Source organism: Adiantum capillus-veneris, chromosome 10 (genome assembly GCF_014529385.1).
Source record: "Adiantum capillus-veneris isolate H3 chromosome 10, ASM1452938v2, whole genome shotgun sequence".
Taxonomy (NCBI): domain Eukaryota; kingdom Viridiplantae; phylum Streptophyta; class Polypodiopsida; order Polypodiales; family Pteridaceae; genus Adiantum; species Adiantum capillus-veneris.
In genome coordinates this window covers 149,913,201-149,929,388 of record NC_140940.1, presented here as the reverse complement: position 1 = coordinate 149,929,388, position 16,188 = coordinate 149,913,201, and the positions used below count along the sequence as shown (strand labels likewise).

At 45.2% G+C, this 16,188-nt stretch overlaps 1 protein-coding gene across 3 annotated transcripts in view; it reads left to right on the top strand.

Annotated features, from left to right (window-relative positions):
* Positions 1-3,544: 3,544 nt before the first annotated feature.
* The window catches only part of LOC147449853 (Ypt/Rab-GAP domain of gyp1p superfamily protein), a 57,317-nt gene continuing 44,673 nt past the window's right edge, over positions 3,545-16,188 (top strand). For all 3 annotated transcript variants that reach the window (XM_086522218.1, XM_086522217.1, XM_086522219.1), the window contains exons 1-5: positions 3,545-4,239; positions 4,316-4,432; positions 4,534-4,712; positions 4,800-4,893; positions 4,977-5,054. In XM_086522218.1, coding sequence (XP_086378344.1) covers positions 3,679-4,239; positions 4,316-4,432; positions 4,534-4,712; positions 4,800-4,893; positions 4,977-5,054 — 1,029 coding nt within the window. In that variant the 5' untranslated portion in view covers positions 3,545-3,678. The remainder of the gene's footprint in view (positions 4,240-4,315; positions 4,433-4,533; positions 4,713-4,799; positions 4,894-4,976; positions 5,055-16,188) is intronic.

The following is a 16,188-nucleotide window of genomic DNA, read 5'->3' as shown; positions in this document are numbered from 1 at the left end:
TCTCTGTGAGGAACTAGAAAAGAACTCACCAAACGATGTGACCTTTCCAAGTGTGCGCTGTGACTAGCCCCGATCTACTAACGCCATCTGTTTACTCCATGGGCCTCGAGATCCTCCTATGTATTCTTGATGTGTGACCGTCCACAAAGAGAGAAACAAGGTGAGGCTAATTAAGTCCAAGCTAGCTTAGACAATCATGCCTTGCATACATCTTTTACATATTCTAATAAAAGAATCTGAGATAAGAGTATCCAGACACTTTGGGTCTTTGCATTTCGCCGCAGAATCTCTGAGAGCACCTTGCTTTGCACGGGTGCTACATTCCTCGTCTCTTCCTCGAAATCAACGATGGTAGAGTCTATGGTGTAGCTGGACCTACAATTGTCTGCAAAAAGCATGATGAGGGAGCAAAAGCCAAGAAAGGGAACCAAGGAAATGACTTGTTGCTTTGTTTGGGAAGATGCTTATGTGAGTAGGCACACAGAAAAGACAAAGATGGACTTGTGCATGTTATGTAAGCTACGTCTGTCGGGGGGCTGCTCAAGCATGGAAATCGTCAAAGGAGAGAGAGAGAGGGAGAGAGAGAGAGAGAGAGAGAGAGAGAGAGAGAGAGAGAGAGAGAGAGAGAGAGAGAGAGAGAGAGAGAGAGAGAGAGAGAGAGAGAGAGAGAGAGAGAGAGAGCGCACCTGTGTCTTTTGACGAGCGCCTGCTGCTCCAATTCGTTGACGAGGGAACCTGCGTAGCTTCTTTTGACGAGCGCCTACTGCTTCAACTTGTTGACGAGGGAACCTGCGTAGCTTTGATGGTGTAGTTATTGACAGCCCGACTTTTGAGATGGTAGCTTTGAACCTGCGTAGCTTTGATGGCGTAGCTATTGACGGCCCGACTTTTGAGATGGTAGCTTTTGACGGCTTTTGAGAGCGTAGCTTTTGACGGCGCTTTGTAGCGCTACGTTTTTATTTTTGGCGCTGCCTTTTATTCTTGGCACTGCCCACGTGGCTGAATGACAGGCCAGCGTTGCTGAATTGACCTCTACGCTAATGTAGTATCAATGCCATGGGATTGCCATTCATGCTACACTTGAAGCATAGCCTGCAAAAGAAATCCGAAAAGCAATAGACACAAACAAAGAGCAGCACAATGTGCACAAAGGAATATGTTTTTAGAAGCAACATTCCCATCAAAGAAGCCCGAGGCTCTATCTTGTAGCCCAGAACATGAAACGACACATGTGCAAAACTGTCATTCGCATGCTTTAAAGCGGTCTGTGTTGATTTAAACCCACAGGAAAAGATTATAAAACATTCAGTAAAAGACCTTCTCTCTCTCTCTCTCTCTCTCTCTCTCTATTCTCCTCCTGTGTGGAGAGGAGAGACGGTTTCAAGGTACACAAAGCCATATAATCATAGTCGCCTTTTTAAGCAAGCAACTGATATCGAGAGCCATCATCAATGTGAGGCTCCATCCTGCAGCCCATAACATGAAATGGCACATGTGCAAAACTGTCATTCGCATGCTTTAAAGTGGTCTGTGCTGATTTAAACCCATAGGAGAAGATTACAAAACATACAGTAAAAGACTTGCTCTCTCTCTCTCTCTCTCTCTCTCTCTCTCTCTCTCTCTCTCTATATATATATATATATATATATATATATATATATATATATATATATATATATATATATATATATATATATATATATATATTTCTCCTCCTTTGGAGAGCAGAGACGGTTGCAAGCCACACAAAGCCATACAAGCATAGTCGCCTTTTTAAGTAGGCAACTGATACTGAGAGCCATCGTCAATGTTGTAGACAAGAGGACGATAACAAGTCTTAACTCCATCCAAGTTATAACTATGGCACACACTCGTCACACAGATAAGACTCCCAAAGGATACAAGCTTCAGCTCTACAAGTCCTCCAAAAATGTCATCAATAATCTCCAAGACCCAACGAGAAGGTGTTCTTCCCACTTCTACCCAGTCTCCAGCAAGTGCAGGAAATGTACCCAAACTAGACTTCGACTGCTGCTACAATTTTTAGGCCACAAAGCCAGGTAGGTAAGTGGAGTCTATGACGTCAATAGCCACGAAAAGAATGCAACCTTGGTGCCCAAGAATGACCTGGCCATCCCAATAGACATGGAACAATGGGAGGGGAGGCAGTTTCATCTAACACCATTCGTCACGTTTCACATCGCAGGCCAAAAACCTGAGATCATGCTCGCACACGAAAAAGTACTTGTATGCGTCCAAAAAAACCATCTCTGTTGAAAAGCAAGCCTGCTCTTACCATGCCCACCACCACTAGGTTCCTCTCAAACAATGTCCTACAACATGCACATACTCATGCATGGAAGAAGCGCACACGATCTCTTCCAAACAATACTTCCAAGTTCGGAGGCTGCTAGTGGGTCGTGGCTCCCAGGGGCCGTCATGATCATCAACAACATTCTCATGTGGACTGTGTGCGTGTCTATGTGAGCAAGCTCATAAAAAGTGCTTCTAAGCCCGAGAGAGATGGAGCAACACACAATAAACACATGAAATCAAAGGGCAAACAACACAAGACTTGCTACACCCACCCTTAAAACACAATCAAAGAAGGGAGAATGTAAATATTTCTAATCGTGAAGCACATGTGAATGTTTTCATTCCTGCATACAATATGGATGACCTTACCACCTCAAATTCGAATGCAAACAACCTACTATCCAACACGTGGCCATTCTCGTGTACATGCACTCCATTTGACAAGGGGGCCTGGGTGCTCCGTATTCGCCTCCCTCCGTAGGAAGGGGTGCTCTCTGTGCAGATCAAGCGTCACCGTAAATATGGACACACACATTTATAGTCCGAGAGAGAGATTAGAAGAGACGACAGAGCGGTGCAAAGAACGAAACACAGCTGCCATTTGCAGGTCATATACATCCCATAAGACAACAACACAGTCCATACATAAACATACTCAAACGCATGCTCAAGAAGAAGAGCAATACCTGATACACAAGCCTCAAAAGAATCCCACAATCGCGACCTCAAAACCCACCTATTTAAGCCCGCCATAGACCATAGCCGAAAATGGGAACTCCATACGAAGACATCCCGCAATGATGAGCCAGATCCGAAGCTAATTGAGGAGCATGGGCACAACATGGCACGCCTGGCAAAGATTGGAGCTTTTGTTGAAGGTGGACATCAGTGCAGACACAAGCAAACACTGAACCGTCCCCGAATCCGGACCTGCACACATGTGGAATAGAGAAAGCGAGGGCGCAATGGCCGCCATTGCACGACTCGTGCACATCAGGAAGGGACTCGCCACATAGATTCCAAAAGGGGAGGAGGTAAGGTGTCTCCTTCCGACCAATGAGGGGGGGACACATAGATGCCGCGACTTTGAGCCAAACGATAAGGCTGCCAGTATGGCAGGCCAAAAAAACCAACCGAATGCTAAGGGGCCTCCACACCCAAAAAAAAAAAAAAAAAACAAGAAAAAAGAAGAAAAGAAAAGGTCTTTTAGTTCGTTCCCATTCTCAAATCTCGATTGAACCATGGCCTACCGAGTGTCATGGCGTTTCTACTGTGAGCACGGAGCACGCAGTCTTGCTCGTCCTTCCAAATCACCTCGCGTGGAAGCATGAAGGATGCAAAGCAGTGGAAGGAGAAGGAAAGATGAGAAGTAGCAGCTATTACTATCAGAGCGTGCCGGTGTCCCCGCCTGATGGTATGCAGGAGGAAGAGGCGGAGGAGCACGAACAACCTGAGCAGGATTTCTTTGTTTTATCCAGAGACTCAGAGTCTTCGAATAAGAGCACGCTGCTGAAGATCGTGGATCTGTATGACTTTGAATTAGAGGTGAGCGTTGAAGATGCAAAGACACTTGAGCAGGTGAAGGAAAGGGTGAGAGAGCAGGGGCGGCTATGGTGGAGCTTAGAGGCATCCAAAGGTGTAGGATGGTACTTACAGCCCGAGATCTCATCTCTAGCGCCTTGTGTCAGTAACGCTTCAAACTCGAACCATAGCAAGCTCCTCATTCCTATTACTACTGTTACCAATACATTGCTCCTCAAGAAGCTCATCCGGAAGGGGATCCCTCCTATACTACGGCCCAAAGTCTGGCTTGTTGTGTCTGGAGCTTCCAAGAAGCGATCTGCTGCTCCTGACAGCTATTTTCAAGATCTCTGTGTTGCTGGACAGGGGAGGACCTCTGCTGCTGTCAAACAAATTGACCATGTAAGCCTCATTGTCGTTTCAAGCTCCTTTTTATAACTGTGCTTGTCGATGGAGTTTTTGTTTAATCTTCTCACAGGATTTGGCCCGGACTTTTCCATCTCATCCTTGGCTGGATTCTCCAGAAGGGCAGGTCTCACTTAGAAATGTCCTTGTTGCATATTCTCTTCGTGACTCGAACGTTGGATACTGTCAAGTAAGTAGTGCGACAGTCATTGGTCCTTTTCTTTCCCTTCTTCTTTTTGGTGCATCGGTTATTACTTTGTAAGTGCTTATATATTGCATACTACATTGTAGGGCATGAATTTTGTGGCTGGCCTTCTGCTTCTTGTTATGAGGAGAGAGGAAGAGGCGTTTTGGATGTTGGCAGTACTTCTTGAGAATGTGCTGTTTCAAGATTGTTACACGAATGACCTGTCGGGCTCACATGTGGAACAACGCGTTTTCAAGGACCTTCTAAACCAAAAGTGTCCAAGGTATGCGGTTGCTATGGGGTGCATGTGAACTTACTTTTCTGATCGCTGAATATCTTGCCTGTGTCTTTTGGTTAAGTGGCTTTGTAGGCTGGCAGCTCATCTGGAGCTCATAGGATTTGATGTTTCCCTTGTAATTACCGAATGGTTTCTCTGCCTCTTCGCCAAAAGTCTACCTTCAGAGGTATGCAATGCAGCCTATCTTAGTTACACGTCAGATAAAAGGATCGTACACTGCATTCATAAGGTGTGCATGTGCTGTTGCAGACAACACTGCGTGTATGGGATGTTCTTTTCAATGAAGGAGCTAAGGTTCTATTCAGAATAGCCCTTGCTTTGTTCAAGGTAAGGAGTTGTTTCTGCATTTGCCTTGCGAGTGTGTGAAACAAGCATTCTCTTCCATTTGAGTAACTTGAAAAGCTAAAAGATTTGCATTTCAATACCAAGGCTTAGTTTGAATCTTTAAAGCATAGAATTAGACCAAAGCGAGCTTGTTTGCTTTGTGTAGGGGAGTCAAAATCCCCATTTTATTTATTGTCTAAAGAAATTACCCAGAGGATACTTTTGAAGTCAGATTTATCTTGCAAAATGTAGTACAAGAGCCCATTTTTTAAGGCTTCTTTTACATATGGAAGATTTTTAGTGGATTGCAAGCCTCCAACTACAATGTGTCAACCAGGGTGTTGTTTTCCACTATTCGGAGCTGGTCCATCCCCCTTCTTGTATAGACCAGAACATACTGCCTGACTGACTGCCTATTTGTCTGTGTACTTGGCTGGTGCCCTGTGTGTGTGTGTGTGTGTGTGTGTGTGTGTGTGAAGCAAGGATGCCTACTCTCCCCGACCCTCTTTTGGGATCTACATTGATGAGATCTTAGAAGTTAGATTACATACTGCAAGCTGGTGGCGAGGGTGTAGACCTTGGAGGTACCCCAATACATATCATGCCTTACATTGACGACATTGTTTTGATCTCCGAGGCATGGGAGGGCGTACGACACCTTGAGGATTTTGATGATTTTGGTGCATAGAGAAGGTTGATTTGAACTTTTGGAAAACCAAGGTCATGATCTTTCAGACTTCTAGGGTAGTCAGGAGTGTAGCAATTTTTATGGCTGCAAGTGGATAGGTAGAGGTGGTGGAGTCTTATGCATACTTGGGAGTGTCACAAGTTCGGTGACGTGTAGGGGGTTAGGGACACTACAGAGGTCCCCAACTTTGGATAATCAGCTGAGGACCCTAAAAGAATTAAAACTGTTGATGTGGATGCTGTAACCAATCTGCGAATCGGAGAAGATGTTGATGTGGCATTGTACGGACACTGGTAAAACGCGGAAGCAGATCTTGGCACCAAATTTTGGCCCAGGATCCTTTAGGTTGTGAAGCTCTTCAAGTGTTTTGCTTTTCAAGGCCAGGGGCCTTCAAATATGTATCTGGGGGTTTACTTTGGCATCTAAGTTCAATGGAAGCAGAGCAAAGGCCTTGCAGTTGTACATTGGTGAAGCAATACAAAAAGAAATAACGAAAGGGACAATAGGGTTCTAGGACCAGTGCTCTTTGGCAGTGGAACTCCGCCACACTCTCTCTCTCTGTGCTCAGTTGTTTCGAAGTGGTAAAAGTTTGTTCCAGTTTGTTCTTTTCAGTTGGCACGTAGTGCCCTCCTGTTATAGTTGTATTAGAGCTTCAAGCATTTGCTTTTCTAAGAGCACTGTTGCTAAATGGACTTTTTTTTTTGAGTAATTTCTATTTATTGAAATTAGGACATTTAAATGTGTGCACTTGAACCGTAAGGTTAGGAACTGTAGATTTGAGGATTAGTGGTGCTAATCCTATAATCAAGATTTAAAACTTCATACTTAAGATCAAACTGAGTCTCAAGAGACTGAATGTGTGTTTGATTGATTGATTGAATGAATGCTTAAAAACAGAGTACAATAGGCTCCTTATATAGGAGACGAAGAGACACAAACGAAAAGAAACGTCTCATGGTGAAAAGACGCGATGTCACAAACAAATGACGTGGCATGAACCCTAGAATGGGCAGCAGAGAATGGTGCAGCAAGGCAGCCCCGGAATCTCTGTTGAAAAGCTGACGTGGCACTGCCGTACAGTCCCTCGAGAGATGCGGCGTAGAAAGCGAAAATCTGTATGGAGAGCCATGTGGCAGCAGTGTACGGACATCCCCGCTTTTTATGGGCAGTTGTTGTACGGATTTTTACTCTACGCAAAAGCTGGGAAACTCCTACGCAATCTGTTCGGGGCAGCTTTTAAGCTTTGCTTTATTTTATCAAGCAAGCCTTGTGAGAGGAGTTACTTTATTTCTGGAATGCTTTTTATGGGCAGCTTTTGGGGCTTTGCTTTTGGCATCCCTTGTCAACCTATAAATTAGTGGCTTGGGACTAATAGTGAGACCCTCCCACTCCCTTGTACTTTGAGCAACAAATTTAATACAAAAAGAAATACCGAAAGGGGCGCCTGTAAGGTGCAACGGAAGTGAACGTTGAACTTTGCTCAAGATGAGTGCTCCGAATTGTGCTCAAGGGTTCGTTTTCCTTACGAAAGGGAGAGCCTTCCGTTCCTTTAGTGAGAGAGTGCAAATGATCACAAACAAAGTGGTAAACACTGTGAATGAAGGTGGTGAGATTGAGAGGTGGAGAGAGAAGAATATGACACCAGAATGTTGTCAAAACCCTCCTCCAAAGGCCCCACTCTCTATGGCGAGAGCGGTCTACTATTGATTGCACAAATCTCTACAATGCTTGGACTTGCGGACGATGTTGACGACGGTGAGGATGACGACGAGACGGGCTGAAATCTGAAAACACTAATGGCTGAAATTTGCAAATCTTTATCTGCTGAATTCTGACTCTATGTTGGTGACGATGTCGATGACGACAATGCGACGACGACGCACTGAAACACAGATGCTGAAATCTGCGTTTTCCGAGCTGAATGTGCAAATTGCGTTGGATCTGACCGTGCGGCGAGGATTTGTTGCGGGAAGGTGAGATTGCGAGGTTCGGGGGTCCTACTGCGATGTCTGACTGCTGAAAACTGAAAACGCTGGTGCTCCTTGATGTTCTGTCGCGGTGAATCTGCAAAACGCCGGGGCTTATCTGCAATCCAAAAACGCTAGGGCTGAAAACTGTTCCTGTTGAGAAGTTGCGTGTTGAACCGAAGTTCTAGATGCCTCTTCTGGCCAAAAGTGCTAGTGCTAGGTTTTCTTATATACTTGCTCTGCTAATTTGCCCTACCCAGTTCCCAACAAAAAGTCACTTAAAAATAATAAGTGAAAAATGTCAAAAATAGGAAAAATAGGTCTATGCATTGTAAAAATGCTCCTGATGGGTTCTGATGAAAATCTGATGATCATGCTGTGTGCAACCAGAGGATATGCATCTATTCTAAGTGTCTGTACATGCACGGTCTGCGAACAGACTCACAAAAGTGCTAGAACACTTCCTAAGCTAGGCTGATTGATGTCACAAACTGCTGAAGTGTCAAAGCCTTGAAGAATGGGGCCAACTTACAGATGCCGGCCGAGGGGCCTAAAGCCTAAGAAGAACAAGTAGTAGAAGAAGAAGAAGTCCTACCAACTTATGGGGACTTCGTTCGATGGGGCCCCAGTGACATAAAGGGATTAAAGTAAAGCAGGACTCACACACATACTCACGCAAAGCGGATGACGTGGCAGTTGTACGGAAGTTCAGAATTTACACTGGCCGATGACGTGGCAAGCTGTACGGATTTTTGCGTCTTGCGTTGGCTGATGACGTGGAGGTTGTACGGATTTTCGTAAATTACGCTGGCAGCTTTTGGCATTGCTTTTGGGACCAGAAGCTTTTGAGTTTTGAAGGCTTTTCACTGTAACTGCTTTTCAGGCCAAGGGCTTATAAATGAGGTTAGCCTCATTCTCTGGCATGCTTCATGGAGAAGGTGCAGAGTCTAGAGTACCGGCTTGTACTTTGTCGATGTAATATAAAGAAATATCGAAAGGGACGCCAAGGTTTGGGGCCAATACTCTCTGGGGTGGAATTCCGCCACTCCGTGTCGCGCGTCGTCTCTCTCTCTCTCTCTCTCTCAGTTCTGTTTTTATTGAAGTGTTAAAAGTCTGTTCAGTCTGTTCTTTTCTATTGGCAAGTGGTACCCGTCTTGTGACAGTGGTATCAGAGCATCAGGCGTGTGCTTTTCTGAAAGCATACCGGTCCTACAAAAGAGCAGACATAGCTATTGGAATTTCATTTGAGGTATCTGCGGCCTCCGACCCCGGACTTATTAGCCACTCCCACCCTTACTTCATCGCGCATCGGGCGCGCTCCCGTCTTCATCGCTGTATCTTACAAGGCATAAGCCATAAAGAACCTAAGACTTAGAATTCATGGATTCAACAGAATATTTGCAGTTTCTGCTCAACGAGCTTCACGACATTCTTTTGCGGCATCCTCAGCAGAATCTTCCGATGCTGCAAAGTTTTCAACAATTTTTGAACTACATGTTACCCCCTTTGATGCCCCAGGTGGTATTTCCTCCTCCGACATTAGAAAGTACGAGAGCTTCCAACCGGCAACCTTCTCAGCCATCTGTTTCGATTGGGGAAGTTTTCAGGAATATAGTGTAGCCATCTAACCCTGATCGAGTGCAACCGCCTTTGCCACCACCATTGCTCCCACCTCCACCACCACCGCCACCAGGCTACAATGGTTGGAGCCCATATGGATACCCTTATTATCCATACCCGGGATATGTGCCTAACCAACCCAAAGATTTTAAAGATGGCGGCACGACAATCAAATTTTTCACTTTTTTCGGGGTGAAAGATTGCAAGAAAGCATTGCAGCTCCTACAGCAATTCGACAATACTATGCTTTGTGGAATTATGCAGAAGAATCCAAGATTTCTCGAGCAGCGGGATTTCTTAAAGATATTGCTATGCAATGGTGGAGTTCAATAGCGAGACAACCACATGCTCCAAGGACTTGGCAAGCTTTCAAGACAGTTTTTGCACGCAATTACATGACTTCTATGTTTGAAGTCCGGATTTTGGCAGAGTGGGGCAACTTGAAAATGCTTGCCACCGAAACCAAAGGATGGACGAATATATCCAAAGGTTTCTCGACGTGTACCCTTCGGTGTCCTTCAGATCTGTTCCCTTGGAGGCCCAATGCGAGCGATACACCATTGGACTACCATCACCTTTGCAGGAATATTGTCTATCCAAGCAAGTCTCTACCATGCAAGAACTTATGGACCATGCTGCGATCGGCTACAAATTGATGAAGGGAAAGCTAGAGTTTACCACAGAAGAATCTCCGGCCACTAACCACAACTCTCGGCAACAACGAACAAATTCTTAAGAGTCTTGTGAAAATCAACCGCAAAGGCCTTGTTTGACGCCTCAACAGTGTTCTGGCACTTTTGTGAGTTTGTTTGCAGAGCGTGTATGTCCAGGCACTTTGAGTAGATTGGGGGGGGGGGGGGGGGTTCCTGTTGAGAAGTTGTGTAACAGACTTGGACACTCCAAGTCAAGAATCAACCGCGACAGCACCAAATAACCACTTCAAAACAATTCACAGATCACAATAGATTTGCACTGGCCCGGCGGAGTTTCATGCCTAGAGATATTGGCCCCAAAGACTGGCGCCCCTTTCGGTATTTCTTTTTATATTAATCAGTTCAAAGTACAAGAGAGTGGGTCGGGATTCACTCTCAGACTCTACGTCCAGATGCTCTGAGAAGTGAGGCCCTCACCACTAATTTAAAGGTTACAAGGGATGCCGAAAAGCAGAGCCCCAAAAGCTTGAAAGCAAAAGCAGATTCTCTCTCTCTCTCTCTCTCTCTCTCTCTCTCTCTCTCTCTCTCTCTCTCTCAATGAGTGTCAGTAAAAAGCAAGTTCTCTTTTTCTCTTTCTTTCTCCCAAATCAAAGCGAAAAGCTGAGCTTTGCGTCGCTCAAAATTTCCCAAAAAATTAGGGTTTTTTCGGACTTTTTTTTAAATAGCCTCCGCGATTTTTGGAAGTTAGGGTTTCTGGCAGAAATTAGGGTTTTTGCTGTCCGCCACGTCATCACTTTGTGACATACCCCCCTCTTGAAAGCATTGTAATCGACCGCGATTACGCCTGCAAAACCGACAAAAGCCATAAACCGTCTAAGCAGACACTGACTGTTAGTACCTACGTACTAGGAACACACATCTAGCACATGTACAAAATCGACAGTCACATCACACGACATCACAGGATATCACCAGACATCACAGGACATCACATGACATTCAACATTCATTCGTATCTTAGACCATGATTTATCGGCAATGTAGCTAGCAATCACATCTAGGTCCAATCGGGACCTCATCGATGTCCGATTGACTAACCCCTATTGCCACCATGTCTATTCGAGATCAATCAGACCAAAATGCTGCAATCATTTCGTCTATCAGTTCCTGCACTCACAAGAAGTCAAGAACAGATCAGTGTCATAATGAGGAATTCCATTTCATAAAGTCATCCAGCAGAATACAGTCAGCTCTCAGTATCCTTGAAGCTCAAAGAGACATCAACGACTTTAGTATCAAAATCGAGGCATCTGTTGACAAAGGAGCGGAGTAACTCCCCTCTTGTGCATCCCATTGCACCAAATCTTCGGCCAAGCCGAGTTTCTGGGTTCCGTTTGGAGTAGACTATGCTAAACCAAAACATCGAGGTAAAGTTTCACAATCCGAGGAGTATCTGCTAGGTCCTCCTCCTCCATCCACTTCGCATCAAATGCAGGAAAGTTCTTGAACTAAACCAAGAACCGCCTTCGGACTTTACCTTTCTTCGTATCATTATGTGCCAAAATCTGTTCAGGAACAAGGATCTCCTCGTTTTCTTCCACTGCGGGTTGCTCATCAGGCTCCCCATCATCAGGCACATCACCCTTAACAGGGTTCAAGAGACTCACATGCAATGTATTGTGAATCCTCCAAGTATATGGCAGTTTCAATCGGAAGGAGACATCATTTATCTTGTCAGTGATCTGGAAAGGTCCGTAGTATCGCATACTAAGCTTTGGAAAAAGCCTCTCCTCTCCCTTTTTCTTTCGTAGGCGTGCCTTCTCAAAAGTAAGAGCACCCAATCATCCTCCTTCAATTTCAAGTCGCGACGATGGCGATCCGTTGCCTTTTTCTATCGTTCTTGAGACTCCTGCAAAGTCTCGCGAACCTTGGCAAAAGCCGTATCCAAATCTCGCGAATATTCATCCGCTTCAAATATCTAATCTTCATGCTCAGGAAGGATGGAACCTTCGCAGCACTTTCAACCATCTCACATGGTGTCTTCCCCGTCGAAGAGTGTATCGTGTTATTGTAGGCAAATTCCACCAAAGGTAAGTTCTTTTTCCCATTGAGTCTTCTGATCGGAGATACAAGACTTCAATAAATCTGAAATCACTGAATTGGCAATCTCAAATTGCCCGTCAATCTGCAAGTGGAACGATGACGAGAACTGCAATTGCGTGCCAATGTTCTCCCAAATTGCCTTCCAAAACAAACTCATAAATCTGGGGTCTCTGTCTGAGACAATCGTCTCAGATGTGCCATGTAGTTGGAAAATCATCATGATCATTTTGTTTTTTTGGGAGATCAAAAATGAAATCCATTTCAATACTTTTCCAGGGGTGGGTGGGTATGGGTAAAGGCTGTAACAATCCCTGTGCCTTATGCCTGTCAAAATTGACCTTCTGGCATACTGCGCACAACTCTTCCACGTCCTTTTTGAGTCACGCCCAAAAGAAGTATCTCTCTACCCCTTTCATGGTGGTAGCAATGCCGCCGTGACCCGTAAAAGGTGGACAGTGGCATTCAGTCACAACCTTTTCCCTCAACGGCTGTGTAACGCACAACATAGTCTTTTTCATCAAGTAGCCTTCCCGAAGGGAGTATCCAGCTACTGTCTCCCCATCCCGTATCCGTGTGAAAATATCTGCAAAATCTGTATCTGTGGCATACTGATCGACCATATCCTCGAAGCTCCTATGATGTATCGCGTAAACAACCAGAACCAACGGTTTCCGAGACAAAGCATTTGCCACGACATTCTTCTGTCTCTGCACATGGACAATCTGGAAGTGGAGATGTTTGCCCACCGCATCTGCTTTTCCGAAAGCTGCTTCTGTGACAAGAAGTAGCGCAAACTTTGATGGTCTGTAAAGACAATAAAATCCGCTCCGAGTAGGTAATGCCGCCACTGAGTAAGAGCATGGATAACCGCCAAAAGCTCTTTCTCATAGATCTGTGCTGTCATCTCCGGCCTAGAGAACAAACGGCTCTCGTAAGCTATGACATGGCCTTTTGCATCAAGACCGCACCCAGACTACGACCATAAGCATCACAATATACTTCAAATGACTTCTGCAAGTCCGACAAAGTCAAAATAGGTCCCGTAGTCAATTTCTCTTTCAATGTCCGAAAGGCAGTCACCTCTGTGGGTCCCCACGAAAAAGGTACTCCTTTCTGTGTCAAGGTATGCAAAGGGGAAGCAACCTCTGCAAACTTTCGTATGAACCGCCTGTAGTACGAACACAGTCCCAAGAAGCTTCTAACTTCATGGACATTCCTCAAATCGGGCCAATCACGGATGGTTTCTATCTTGGCCGGGTCCATTTGCACTCCTGCTGTTGACACAATGTGTCCCAAAAAATGTATCTCTGGTAGGAAAAATTCACTTTTCTTTGCATTAATCACTAACGTGTGATCTCGTAATGCCTGAAAGATTTGCAGCAGATGATCTCTGTGTTCTGCCTCATTCTTGGAGAAAACAATGATGTCGTCAAAGAAAGTGCCAACAAATAGCCTGTACTCTCGAAAAATCCTGTCCATCATCCGGTTAAATGTCGCAGGAGCATTGGTTAAGCCGAAAGGCTTACCAAAAACTCAAATAACCCAAAAGTCGTCCAAAAAGCTGTCTTGTAGACGTCTCTCGGCACTTTCCTGATCTGATGATATCCACTCTTCAAGTCAATCCTGCTAAAGCACGAGGATCCTTGTAACCTGTCGAGTATATCATCGATCCTAGGAATCGGAAATCTGTTCTTGATGGTGATTTCGTTGAGAGTGCTATAATCGATGCACATTCTCCAAGATCCGTCTTTCTTCAAAACCAACAACACTGGAGAGCAATACGGTGAAGTACTAGGCTGGACAAGACCCTTTTCCAAGAGGTCTTTCATTGGGTTCATTAATCTTTTCATTCTGTACTCGGCTCACACGATAAGGTGGCCGATTCGGTGGCGTGTTTCCAGGTATCAGATCAATGGTTTGATCTTCGGGCCCTTTGAAAAGCAATCGGCATGAATGTGGAGAAAAATCTTAGCGTTCTTTTGATCAGGTCAAAACATTTTCAACCTTTATCCATCGTTCAGTTCTCTTCCAAAAGAATGAGTAAGAAACAAAAGTTCATCAAGTACAATCTCTAAGCCCTTCATTTATCAAAGTCGCTTTCTCGGCCCGGTAGTCAACCATGGCGTAGTTCTTGTGGTACCAAGGGATCCTGAGTAGAACGTCACTCGCGTGCCCTGAACACCCTTGTCATTGCAAACAAAGTTTGCCAATGCTCGGTGTAATGGCAACATCCCATATGGGTGCCAATCGAACTACCTCTGCCTGTGGCGTCAGTCTGTTGGGCGTAATTCCAAATCGAGCCGCCAATTCCAAGTGAAAAGAAGTTGGCCTTTGCTCCTTCAAAAGAGCTTCCTGATCCTTCACTTTGCCCCAAAAGCGGCGAAGTTTGTACTTTCATTCATTAGATTCGGTACATGTCTAGCGCCATGTGGTACCAGTTCTTCTTTTCTATCTGCCTTTCCTGCCACATTCCTCAGCTGCTCTCGAACTCTCAGACCTGTCGTCGTCTTTGTCATTCTGTTCTTTCTGTGCCTTTTTAGGGCACTTCGCGGAGATATGTCCCTGTTCCCTGCATCCAAAGCACTTCCCCTCTTTGATGAAGCGAGCTCTCTCCTCAGGAGTAAGCTTGGGTCGTGCATCATTTTTCTCTTGGTTGCTCTTTTTTCTTTCTACTTTCATTCCCAGAAGTCTGCTCGGCTCGTTGTGTCATGGCCTCATCTGTGGGGTAGGTCAGACTGCCAGAGTGAATGGCAAAGCCCCGCTTCGCATGACTCATCAACTCCTGAATAGAAGCTGACTTCTGTTCCAAGCAGTGATCTCGGATCTCTGTAGGTAGACCCAAGGTAAACCGCTCAATCTGTTCTCTGAACGAGATCTTCTTGAATGAAGAGGCGGGTAGAAAAGAGCTCCAGAATCTTTCACAATAAGCATTGATTGTATCTTTCTTGGTCATCCGAAGATGGTTCCAAGCAGCTCGTATATCTCGCTCAAACTCTCGAGTCAACCAAGAAGAAATAAAAAGCCTCTTAAATTTCAGGCATTTAACTGGCGCAGTCTTGTTTAAAAGAAGCGTGGACCACCAAGTACGAGCATTCCCCTTAGAGTAAGAGGCAGCTCTCCGAATCTTGGAGTGCTCTAAATAGCGTCCTCCCGCGAAAGCGATGTCAAACTGTTGTATAAAAGACAAAGCCTTCGAAGCATCTGAGTAGCCTGAAAAGTATCAAACTTGATCGAGTGGCCACCTTCCTTAAACTCTTGGACTTTCTTGCTTTTATCTTCGAGAAAGTCATACTGGTTGGCTTTGTAAAAATTATTCTTGTTCGCATAAAACTTTCCGTCATCGGAATCTGAGCTGTCTGTAGACGAGTCCTCAGTAGAACTGTCAGTCTGTGGGCGAGATGGAGCCTTCTTTGCCTTTTTCTTGGCCTTTCCGAAGCTTTGTTTCTTGCTTCGCTTTTTGCTTTTTTCTGTCTTCTTTGCTCGAATCCGAGGAGCTAGAAGAACTGTCAGAAGAAGAAGAAGAAGAACTGGGTAGGTCTTCAAACTTGACGCGCTTCTTCAATTTCTTTGCCTTGTCAAATGTCGACCGACGACCCAAATATCTCGGGAAGTCAGTGCCTTTCTTCTGCTTTTTGCCGTGCTTTTTGGCTTTCTTTTGCGCGTCAAAAAGCTGAGCAATCCGTGCATCGACCACGTTCTCCAGTTCCTTCTCCGTATATTTTCTTGGAGGCAGAAGGTTTCTTGAGAGCGGGTTTCGGGAGTGGTGTTGTGGTTCTCTGCCACTCCATCTGTACGTCTTCCAAAGAGGTCTGGTTCATATATTTTGCCATCTTCGGATCCTTGGCAAAATTGAGCATCATCTTTGTTGCATCGCCAATCAATTGACGACGCTCCATCTCTCTTTGCTCCGCCTGAGTAGGCAGAGGCGGGCCATACTTTTTGTCAGAATCTTTGTTGTGATCCCAGCCCGCATCTCCAGATGCAGAGGGAGTCGACTGATCATTGCCTGAAGCCATAGGTGCCGCGGAAAAAAAATTCGGGGATCGGATTTCCCGTAGAAGAGAAATCGACTGAGCTCTGATACCACTGTAACAGACTTGGACACT